General features: G+C 41.7%; 1 protein-coding gene across 4 annotated transcripts in view; it reads right to left on the minus strand.

The window, feature by feature from the left end:
• The window catches only part of ap1b1 (adaptor related protein complex 1 subunit beta 1), a 45,209-nt gene extending 35,844 nt beyond the window's left edge, over positions 1–9,365 (minus strand). Inside the window, exons 1-7 of one of the 4 annotated variants that reach the window (XM_039013086.1) lie at positions 9,305–9,365; positions 7,125–7,185; positions 3,446–3,551; positions 1,403–1,538; positions 1,012–1,257; positions 583–773; positions 191–412 (exon numbers count right to left, since the gene is read on the minus strand). In XM_039013086.1, the coding sequence (XP_038869014.1) occupies positions 191–412; positions 583–773; positions 1,012–1,257; positions 1,403–1,538; positions 3,446–3,551; positions 7,125–7,161 (938 nt within the window). In that variant the 5' untranslated portion in view covers positions 7,162–7,185; positions 9,305–9,365. Of the gene's footprint in view, positions 1–190; positions 413–582; positions 774–1,011; positions 1,258–1,402; positions 1,539–3,445; positions 3,552–7,124; positions 7,186–9,029; positions 9,050–9,145; positions 9,241–9,304 lie in introns of those variants that run through there. The other 3 variants (XM_039013087.1, XM_039013084.1, XM_039013085.1) reach the window with 3 other exon arrangements.
• Positions 9,366–12,191: the final 2,826 nt, after the last annotated feature.

Here is a 12,191-nt window from a genome sequence, read left to right on the forward strand (position 1 = left end):
GCTGAGGAAGCACTGGTAGGGTCCCAAATGGCACCCTAATCCCTATAGAGTGCACTACTTTTGACCAGGGCCCAGGTAGCACACTATATACGGAATAGAGTGCCATTTGGACTGCACAAACTGAACAGCTGTAATTATCTGTGACTAATTTCTGTTGGTAGGCCCCCTATTTATCCCCAGGCCTTCCTACCGTTTCTGTACGATGAGGTTGATGTTCCTCAGGGCCACATACTGCAGCTCAGGCTCTGCAGAAAGCAGGGTGACCAGAGGCGGGGCCAGCTTCTTCAGCAGGGTGCCATAGTAGTCCAGGTCCTTAGGAAGCATCTCCATGAACTTCATCAGCACCTTGACCGCCGACAGCACCACCGCAGAGTTGGCATGGGACAGACGGGGGGTCACCCGCTCACAGATACTACAGCGGGAGGGAGAAAAGGGCAGAAGTGAGACAAGGGATGAGTACAGATTATGGGGAAATTGATATACATTACACTTCATATACAGCAGATGATGTGGAAACTGACAGGGAGAATCAGTGCGTCATAGATAGTGTAATGAATGAGGAGGTATCCTGTGCTTTCTGACCTCTGGGACTCGCGGTCGTCACGGGGGGTGTAGTTGGCCAGGCAGTCCAGGATGAAGATCTGACCCCACTCTGTGCACTCGTTGAGGGCCGTCAGCAGCTTGTTGATGGACTGGGGGTTCAGGTCCAGCAGGTTGCTGTTGGGGTGGGACTCTGCAATCTCAGACAGGGCTGCCACGGCATTCGCTACCACCTGACAGAAGGAGAGGGTAAGTTAGACTGCAAGAACACATAACCTAGAAGGCGGCAATGAGATGACGGAAGGAATTCATTTCCAAACAGCGATACAAATCTGATACCGCAAGTACCCTTTTTTCTATACTGGGATAAACCTCCCATTCGTGACAAATAGTACTACAGCCCTAGAGCCAGTAGTCTATCCCAGGGGAAGGTAGTCTAGCAGTCTGGTCAGCCTGCCGTGGGAGCCTCACCATGGGGTTGGAGTCAGAGATGAGGTCCTTGAGGGTATCCAGGAAGCCCTGGTCCTCCACCAGCTGGGCGTTGATGTCATGGAGCTTGGCCACGCACACGGCTGCAGTCTTCCTCACGTAGGGGTCCTCGTCCTTCAGACACTTCCTCAGAGGCTCACACAGGTATTCAGTGATCTTGTCCACGCGGATGCAGCCCATAGTACGAACAGCCAGGGCCCGGATCAGGGGGTTAGCGTCCTCACAGTCCTGAAAGGGGAGGAGAGTCTCTATGTTAGCTTTACACACTGAAGAGTATTGAGATGTAGCTACCCCAGTTCTCTCACTTGACAGTGAGACAAATATTTTGTGCAATAGGTCAGTGCTGTCTGTCTGACCTGGTGTTGTGCTTTACCTTGACGAAGGTGTTGACAGCCATGATGGCCATGTCAGGCTGGCTCTTGGCATAGTTCATCAGGTACAGGTAGACCAGCTTCTTCAGCTCCAGGTTGTCAGTCTGCATGCAGTTCACCACATCTGGAAACAGGGCACTGGGGGGGGTGCCAGATAATTACATATAGAATCATGAAGGTATGACAGCAGCCACTCTAGTGAAATATAGATTCCCTATGGAGGCAGCAGAGCCAGTATGGGCTAGAGGTCGACCGATTAATCGGAATGGTCGATTAATTAGGGCCGATTTCAAGTTTCAATTTTTGGACACCAAATTGGCCGTTTTTTTACACCTTTATTTAATCTTTATTTAACTAGGCAAGTCAGTTAATAACACATTCTTATTTTCAATGACTGCCTAGGAACGGTGGGTTAACTGCCTCGTTCAGGGGCAGAACGACAGATTTTTACCTTGTCAGCTCGGGGGATTCAATCTTGCAACCTTACAGTTAACTAGTCCAATGCTCTAACCACCTGATTACATTGCACTCCACGAGGAGCCTGCCTGTTACGCGAATGCAGTAGAAGCCAAGGTAAGTTGCTAGCTAGCATTAAACTTATCTTATAAAAAATAAATAAATCAATCATAATCACTAGTTAACTACACATGGTTGATGATATTACTAGTTTATCTAGCGTGTCCTGCGTTGCATATAATCGATGCGGTGCGTATCGTTGCGCCAATGTGTACCTAACCATAAACATCAATGCCTTTCTTAAAATTAATACACAGAAGTATATATTTTTAAACCTGCATATTTAGCTAAAAGAAATCCAGGTTAGCAGGCAATATTAAGCAGGTGAAATTGTGTCACTTCTCTTGCGTTCATTGCACGCAGAGTCAGTGTATATGCCATAGTTTGGGCCGCCTAATTTGCCAGGATTTTACGTAATTATGACATAACATTGAAGGTTGTGCAATGTAACAGGAATATTTAGACTTATGGATGCCACCCGTTAGATAAAAATACGGAACGGTTCCGTATTTCACTGAAAGAATAAACGTCTTGTTTTCGAGGTAATAGTTTCCGGATTCGACCATATTAATGACCTAAGGCTCGTATTTCTGTGTGTTATTATGTTATAACGAAGTCTATGATTTGATAGAGCAGTCTGACTGAGCGGTGGTAGGCAGCAGCAGGCTCGTAAGCATTCATTCAAACAGCACTTTCCTGTGTTTTGCCAGAAGCTCTTCGCTGTGCTTAAAGCCTATCAACTCACGAGATTAGGCTGGTGTAACCGATGTGAAATGGCTAGCTAGTTAGCGGGGTGCGCGCTAATAGCGTTTCAAATGTCACTCGCTCTGAGACTTGGAGTAGTTATTCCCCTTGCTCTGCATGGGTAACGCTGCTTCGAGGGTGGCTGTTGTCGTTGTGTTCCTGGTTCGAGCCCAGGTAGGAGCGAGGAGAGGGATGGAAGCTATACTGTTACACTGGCAATACTAAAGTGCCTATAAGAACATCCAATAGTCAAAGGTTAATGAAATACAAATGGTAGAGAGAGAAATAGTCCTATAATTCCTATAATAACTACAACCTAAAACTTCTTATCTGGGAATATTGAAGACTCATGTTAAAAGGAACCACCAGCTTTCATATGTTCTCATGTTCTGAGCAAGGAACTTAAACGTTAGCTTTCTTACATGGCACATATTGCACTTTTACTTTCTTCTCCAACACTTTGTTTTTACATTATTTAAACCAAATTGAACATGTTTCATTTTATATTTGAGGCTAAATTGATTTTATTGATGTATTATATTAAGTTAAAATAAGTGTTAATTCAGTATTGTTGTAATTGTCATTATTACAAATACATATTTTTTTATTAATTAATTAATTTTAAAATCGGTCGATTAATCGGTATCGGCTTTTTTTGGTCCTCCAATAATCGGTATCGGTGTTGAAAAATCATAATCGGTCGACCTCTAGTATGGGCCATGACTATCCATCGCATTGTCACATGTTCAGAGGTGAAACCCGAGCGCGGGTCTAACACAACTCACCTGACATCCTTCCCAACGGTCATGGAGGCAATGACCTTCTTCACAGCCTCCTTCTTCTTCTCCTTCTTATCGCTGTTCAGCTCAGCTTTCAGCTCAAAGATCTCTCCTACACAGATGGAAACAGAACATACCATTATAACAGATAGCAAAAGTGTGTGTACGTGGAGTAGTCATGCTTAATTCTTTAGATCAAGACCGGAGCGTGTATTATAACCAGTCAGTGAAGGGTGCACTGCACACACTACTGTTACTTTGATTACAATTCATTTCATGACAGGAACACGTGTATTGTTATAGAGATACGGTTGACCTAGAATTGCTTAAACACTGGACGAAGCTTGGTTAAACACTCCATAGAGGCTGGTCTATAGTGATAGGTGGGATGGACAAAGTGGTTGAGGGGTGGGATTAAAGAGCTCATGTTCAGTAATGTATTATTGCACATAAAAGTACCATGTATGTAAAATGTATGTATATGTAGCAGAAAAGCTGTAAAAACAAAAAAAATATGTCCTCCGAAGAGGGGGGTGGTGGTGGATGGGTTAATAAAAAATACACTGCTCAAAAAAATAAAGGGAACACTTAAACAACACAATGTAACTCCAAGTCAATCACACTTCTGTGAAATCAAACTGTCCACTTAGGAAGCAACACTGATTGACAATAAATTTCACATGCTGTTGTGCAAATGGAATAGACAAAAGGTGGAAATTATAGGCAATTAGCAAGACACCCCCAAAAAAGGAGTGATTCTGCAGGTGGTGACCACAGACCACTTCTCAGTTCCTATGCTTCCTGGCTGATGTTTTGGTCACACTTGAATGCTGGCAGTGCTTTCACTCTAGTGGTAGCATGAGACGGAGTCTACAACCCACACAAGTGGCTCAGGTAGTGCAGTTCATCCAGGATGGCACATCAATGCGAGCTGTGGCAAAAAGGTTTGCTGTGTCTGTCAGCGTAGTGTCCAGAGCATGGAGGCGCTACCAGGAGACAGGCCAGTACATCAGGAGACGTGGAGGAGGCCGTAGGAGGGAAACAACCCAGCAGCAGGACCGCTACCTCCGCCTTTGTGCAAGGAGGTGCACTGCCAGCGCCCTGCAAAATGACCTCCAGCAGGCCACAAATGTGCATGTGTCTGCTCAAACGGTCAGAAACAGACTCCATGAGGGTGGTATGAGGGCCCGACGTCCACAGGTGGGGGTTGTGCTTACAGCCCAACACCGTGCAGGACGTTTGGCATTTGCCAGAGAACACCAAGATTGGCAAATTCGCCACTGGCGCCCTGTGCTCTTCACGGATGAAAGCAGGTTCACACTGAGCACATGAGCACATGTGACAGACGTGACAGAGTCTGGAGACGCCGTGGAGAACGTTCTGCTGCCTGCAACATCCTCCAGCATGACCGGTTTGGCGATGGGTCAGTCATGGTGTGGGGTGGCATTTCTTTGTGGGGCCGCATAGTCCTCCATGTGCTCGCCAGAGGTAGCCTGACTGCCATTAGGTACCGAGATGAGATCCTCAGACCCCTTGTGAGACCATATGCTGACACATGCACATTTGTGGCCTGCTGGAGGTCATTTTGCAGGGCGCTGGCAGTGCACCTCCTTGCACAAAGGCGGAGGTAGCGGTCCTGCTGCTGGGTTGTTGCCCTCCTACGGCCTCCTCCACGTCTCCTGATGTACTGGCCTGTCTCCTGGTAGCGCCTCCATGCTCTGGACACTACGCTGACAGACACAGCAAACCTTTTTGCCACAGCTCGCATTGATGTGCCATCCTGGATGAACTGCACTACCTGAGCCACTTGTGTGGGTTGTAGACTCCGTCTCATGCTACCACTAGAGTGAAAGCACTGCCAGCATTCAAGTGTGACCAAAACATCAGCCAGGAAGCATAGGAACTGAGAAGTGGTCTGTGGTCACCACCTGCAGAATCACTCCTTTTTTGGGGGTGTCTTGCTAATTGCCTATAATTTCCACCTTTTGTCTATTCCATTTGCACAACAGCATGTGAAATTTATTGTCAATCAGTGTTGCTTCCTAAGTGGACAGTTTGATTTCACAGAAGTGTGATTGACTTGGAGTTACATTGTGTTGTTTAAGTGTTCCCTTTATTTTTTTGAGCAGTGTATATATATTTATATTTTTAAAAAGTTAAACCAACCATGTACATCTGCAGACTTGTTCTATTTGAAGGGCCTACTGTACATGTAGGCAGTGGTGTAAAGTACTTAAGTAGTACTTTAAAATATTTTTACTTAAGTCGTTTTTTGGGGGTATCTGTACTTGACTTTATATTTGACAACTTTTACTTTACTACATTACTAAAGAAAATGTACTTTACAAAAATTTTCCTGACACCCAAAAGTACTCATTAAATGTTATATGCTTATCAGGACAGGAAAATGGTCCAATTCATGCACTTATCAAGAGAACACGTGGTCATCCCTACTGCCTCTGGCCTAGCAGACTCACTAAACACAAATGCATCTTTTGCAAATTATGTCAGTGTTGGAGTGTGCCCCTGGCTATCCGTAAATTTACAAAAACAAGAAAATGGTGCCGTCTGCTTTGCTTAATATAAGGAATTTGAAATGTATACTTTACTTTTGATACTTAAGTATATTTGCACCCAAATACTTTTAGTCATTTACTCAAGTAGTATTTTACTGGGTGACTTTTACTTGAGTAACTTTCATTAAGGTATCTATACTTTTACTCAAGTATGACAATTGGGTACTTTTTCCACCACTGCATGTGCAATAGGTGCAAAGACAAACACAGACAGAGCAGAGGCTGGACTTCAACCTCTCCGCAGTGCAGCCTGTCCTCAGGTAACACTACAGATCAGTTCAGCTTCTCTCTGGGCTTGGATAGGAGTGTTAACTCTCAAACAGCACTCTGTCTGAGGGCTTAACCTTGAGCAGAACTTCCCCCCTGGTTCCAAGGGTAGAAAACCCATTAATGAGCCTCCCTCACACCTACACACAGACAGTAGTGATGATCTGCCTGACGGACAATAAATCAAAGCGAAGGGATGCTTATACAGCACTTCTGACTCCAATGTCTCATATAAGGCAAACAGACATGAAGAGACAAGTCTTCTTCATAAGAACTATATCAGTTTGAATGCTAGTGATTGGCTGGCTGTTTGGGGGCTGTTTTTGAAGAGGTGAGAGAGGATGCAGAGCGAGACAGAGAGCCGGGGAAAGCCAGAGGGACAGCAGGAGGGCTAACTTAAGGAGTGCTAAAGCCTGAGGCCCTAATCTTATTTAGAGGACAACCTCAGCTGTTCTATTCCTGCTTTCATCAGCCAAACACACATAGCCAGGCTGCTGCTGAGCCCTGTTTTCTACTCCTTTTGTTGCTTTCTCTTGGCTGCAAATACCCTGAACCTGACATGTATTTTTTGTGACAGTATGTTGTTGGGAGCAATTCATTTCTAGAACATTCTCTAAGTCAACCATTGTAACACATGGTGGCTCTTTCCATAAGTGGGGTCATGAAGCCTGTTACCATATTTTGATTAGGCCTACACACCATTTAGATTAGGACCTAAAATCAAGTCATGACTAATATGATAAGAGTAGCCTAAAAACAGCAACTCTGAATGAATTTTGATACTGTAAAAATATATATATATATATTTAAAATTCACTTTTGAAAGTCAAAGTGGGCCAGACCTTTCTTGGTAGTGGTGAAATACTTAGAGTCCGTCATCTTGGATCCAAATTGCCGGTTCTCCTGCAAGAAAGAGAGAGCGAGAGAGAGAGCGAAAGAATGAATGAAAAACAGGCACTACGGTATATTTTTCCAAGAAGGAGAGGGATCTGCAAAGAAGACAGGAAACTGTAGAAGTGCAAGTGCAGGCAAAATAGGAGGAAGTCTTCATCACTTGGACACTTAGCTTTGATGTTTTTTTTAAATGCGATTAGACATTGTCCATTGTGTTAAAACACATTGGTCGACCACCCCTAAAAAAGTTAAAATCCTCCTAGTCAGCACATAGGCCTACTTAATCAGCCAGCCTCTGACTGGACCTGTCGTTTGGGGTCCACGGAATCTCAGTCTGCAGCACACAGCATTATCCCTTTCCTGTTGTTGAATACCACACTTGATCCACCACCTTCATGTGATGGATCTTCCCACTAAGAAACAAACTGACTGTTCTCTGCACTAAAAAAACAACACTGCAAAGTAGCAGGCCTTGAAAGTAACAAAGCTCCTGCAAAATTAAAAACATTTGTCTCTTATTTCACTGGATTAACACCCCCATTCCACACCCAACTTTAGCACTTCAGGATGAGATTGGGCAATGGGTCTCACATGTTGATATAATGCAATATAAATGATGCTGTGAGTAGTCAGTGCATTGACTCTTGACTATTTCATCCATCAACATTTACCCAATTCTAGTACTTACTTTTTTTCTGCATGAGGTAGTCTTATAGATATCAAAAGTATTAACAGTATGAAAAATCATTTAGACATACAAAACAACCAGAGTACTAGAAAAATGGCACAAATTACTACCATGTTATCACACCCTGCTCCCAAAGAGATAGTGCAGAAAGCACAATGCCTGTTGAGAGTCTGTCTGGTCGGGCATTGATAACAATGTTGCTGCCCACCACACTGGCTGGACAAGTTTGTAAATTACAGTGTTGTGGTGGTTCATTTGACAGGACCCTCATCAAATTCCCTGGGACTAAACTCAATACTCTCTTCTTCCCCCTCTTCTTCTGTAGCCCTTTGTGAAGAAATATCAACTAACAGTAAGCCTACATTAATTTCTGTGTTATGGCAATAACTGGCAGGCAACGGCCAGCGGTCATAATGCAAATGTAGCCTAAAACACTGACTGACTGCATTTAGCATGAAGTCAATACTTCCCCAAATACACAATTTTCTGTAAATGAATCAATATTTTCAACAGTTACCTAGTTAGCAAATTTGTCAAGGTCTAGTAAATGAGCTGAAATTGACAAACTGAGTGGTATCTCTGACAGCGAACAGAAGGCATTTGACAGATGTCAAAAGTTATTGACAGATTGTTATTAGTTAGCAAACAGCTAGGTTACTAATAGTGTTCGCTAATTGGCTGGAAACTTAGTTGGCTGATTGGCTGAAACCGTTTCAAGTTTCAATGTCACGTGCAAGTACAGTGAAATGCATTTCTTGCAAGCTCTGGTTAAACCCAACAATGTACAGTAACGTTAGCTAACCTAGTACTAATCAATAGCAAATGCTAGTTTAACGCGGGGCCCCACTAAACTATTTGAATACCCTGTAACTTAGCTAGCTACTTAGCTATGACCTATGTGGATACGGTAGTGTTAAAAACCCTGGCAAACTATTGTTATCATAACTAACTAGCTACACATGTTCACACTTCCTCCTTGTCATTCCTAACATCGCTAGCAAACAGTAATAGCCAACAACTGCTAGCTAACGTTAGTTAGCCAGAATGGTTAGCATTTCATCGGCTTTGCTCTCGTTCATCTTTAAAGCTAAAATTGTATCAAGCCAAATCGAATGGCACAAATCAGATTTAAAACGGCTCTTTCTAACTTCGACTGATTACTCACGCATAATTGATTAGCCCACTCCATATTTGCTTGCTGAATGAACCTGCTGCTCAACAACGACTGTTCAATTTGCTAGGTACTGTAGCTGATGCTATGCTGCTGTCTAAAGAAATTACCTTCTAAAGTAGAGGCTTAGGGAGCCTTTGCCGGGTTAGTAAAGCTCTTAATCTATCGACCTATTTTCAAATCCAACCCCACAGAATGAACGTGCCTACTGAAGTTAAAATTAGACACGACACAGAATAAAACAGAAAAGAAAATCGACAGCAGCTTACCGTTGCGAAGTGTGTGTTTAACTTGGCCTTCGTTCCCTCCCACTTGAATAGCTATCATCAATCATGGTGTTTTTTTACTTCCGACTTCCGCAATAAGGTAATTTTAGGTGGATAATAATTATGAAAATTACTAATTTGGTGAGAAGATTATCATTAAGTGGGTATCAGATCACATTTTTTTCACATCGTAAATAGACCAATCAAGCCTTTTTCTTGAATGTTCAGACAAAAATGTCAACTAGCTATATTATGCCAAAACTGAGATGGAGCTTGATCACAGTTTTATTTAAAAAGATGAAAACATTTATCTGAATACCAAAATGTCTCTCTCTCTCTCTGTGTCACACACAAACACGCAGACACCTGCATTAAACAAAAAAAATGTGTACGCTAAATAGAAACAATGTGCCATGTCAATAAGGTCAGCAATGTGAGATATAAGAATACTTCCGCTTCATCCTCTTCATCTTCCCTGGATGTTATGGTGCTCAGCACTGTGGAAAAGGTTTTTCATGACTTTTGGTTATAGGGCCTATAGCCCATGGACTTTCTAGTCTCATTTAAAAAGTTGCTTCAAAACCTAGTGCATAGACTAACCTCAGTCACCATTGGCATGATTAGAGGGCCTTTCACCATCATTTCACTAAAAGTTTCAACAATAAAACACAGTTGATAAGAGACAAATCAGAGGAACATATTTTATTACAAGAACAGCTTGACAGCAATTGATTTTTCAAGGAAGAGTGAGGTCTTGGTATTGCAGTATTGCTATTTAATACAGACAAATTCCACAAATGTAAAGTACTCGTCTTCAGTACATTTAATTGTCATTGTTTGATAGAAAATAACATCAGCAAAAGACGCTTCAACACAAAAATAAATTCAACTGGACATTCAAAATTGATGTGACGATCCGTTTCATTTCATTACTTTTTATTATACCATTTAGATAGAGATATCAGAGAGATAAAAGGGAGAACGAGCGAGAGAGAGAGAATTAGTTATTTTAAAAGCAGTGTTTGACAAACAAAAACCAAAAGCAACGTTGCACCCTAAGGAGAAAGTTAAACTATAAAATAATTTTGCAATTACAGTTGAATTGCCAAAGTCAATCAATAGACCATGGTTTTCAACATGTTTACTGGTAAAACCTCTGTCACTTGCTTACCCATCATGCATGTTTTAATATTTCAAACCCATTTGATAATTGAACATTTTAATTGAAAATGTATCAAAAACAAATATATAAATAGTACTTTTTAAAAAAAAGACAGCTACATGTAAAAGCAATACAATCAAATGGTATAGAGAAAATATATACTGGCTAATAATGCAAACAGAGCCTACTTATGCCAGTGGAGGGTAAAATAAAAATGCAACTGTATCTTTGAGCAGTTAAAAGAATAGGCAGTGTGTAGGTTGGCTCCTCCCTGTGTAGTTATCAACAAAACCTGTGACCCTCTTGGATTGGCTATATTCATTGCTGGAGTGTTCCCTTAATACAGCAAAAGCATAACAGCATCTGCTGTATTGTGACTATTTGGTTGATGTGTGGACATTAATTGGCATGATAAAACATGTTAAAAGCAAATATTTTAATAACCAAAATCCTCAAGTCAAAGACACAAAAATACATGAAAACATTCTCAGAAATAGTACAACACCACCTATGGCCTCAAGTGTCTGCAGAGAATTGATAAGGTCCCTGGAACCCTGTGCATTACTGAACTATGGGCTCTGGCTAAAGCCATTAGGATAATGGAGAGCCACAGTTCTAACAACATTTTTTATTTTCCTTTTATGACTTATTCTGGGCCCTCACCTTCAGACTCTACATACATCATTGTTTTTCACTTCGAGCCATACCTGTAACTCGAGACCAATTCATAAATAAATAAATAAGACCAACAACATCCCTCCCTTCTTTTCATCAACAATGCTACCTACGTTCCCATTGACATCAGAACACCTGGTACATATTCCTATACAGTATGTACTCAGATTCAGATTGCTGGTGTGCACACACCACCTCTGCATGTGCAATCCGATTACTGAAAACCCACTGCAGCAAAAGTTCCTGTCATTCCACTGTAAAACCATTCATAGTAGTTTTACAAGCTCTAAAGCCTTGTTAAAGTGTCAACCCCACAGTCAGATCCCTGGCCTGCTCTGTTATTGATAGTGCCAATAAGGCAAGAGTCCATAACAGGGGACAGACATAAGCATGACACTTTCAATTATTCATGTACATTCTCCACATAAAAGCACTCAAGAAAAACCTACACATATTCTTAAGCCATTTCAATACACCACAGAATACATCACGATGAACAATCATCTACGCCAAACCAATCCAGCAAAACATGCACATGATTCAAAACTCAATCTGTGAAGGACTTTCATCCAAATATGACACTTTTTACAACCACTAGATGTCACTGAAGACACTTTCATGAGAGATTGGTTTGTCTATGTATCTATTATACAAATAGATTATAATCCATCTCAAATAAAATGGTTCTTTTAATTTAGTGTCGTTGAACAATTCTACATTGAGAAACAAACTGATGGTGATGGCAATGACACTCACGTTGGATGGGTGTTGTTGTTGGGCACTAACATTCTCAAACCACACTCAAACACACATTTTAAGGCAAAGGTAATTGTCAAGGCATTTCCAACAGCAATATTGCATAGCTAAGGCAGCATATAACCCCATACAGCAAATATTTACACATTTCATAATTATGTCTTGTTATATACACTATAACCACATCTTTATGCAAGTATACATATACATGTACAGTACCAGTCAAGAGTTTGGACACAGTTACTCATTCCAAGGTTTTTCTTTATTTTTACTATTTTCTACATTGTAGAATAATAG

This window comes from Salvelinus namaycush, chromosome 18, assembly GCF_016432855.1.
Source record: "Salvelinus namaycush isolate Seneca chromosome 18, SaNama_1.0, whole genome shotgun sequence".
NCBI classification, from domain to species: domain Eukaryota; kingdom Metazoa; phylum Chordata; class Actinopteri; order Salmoniformes; family Salmonidae; genus Salvelinus; species Salvelinus namaycush.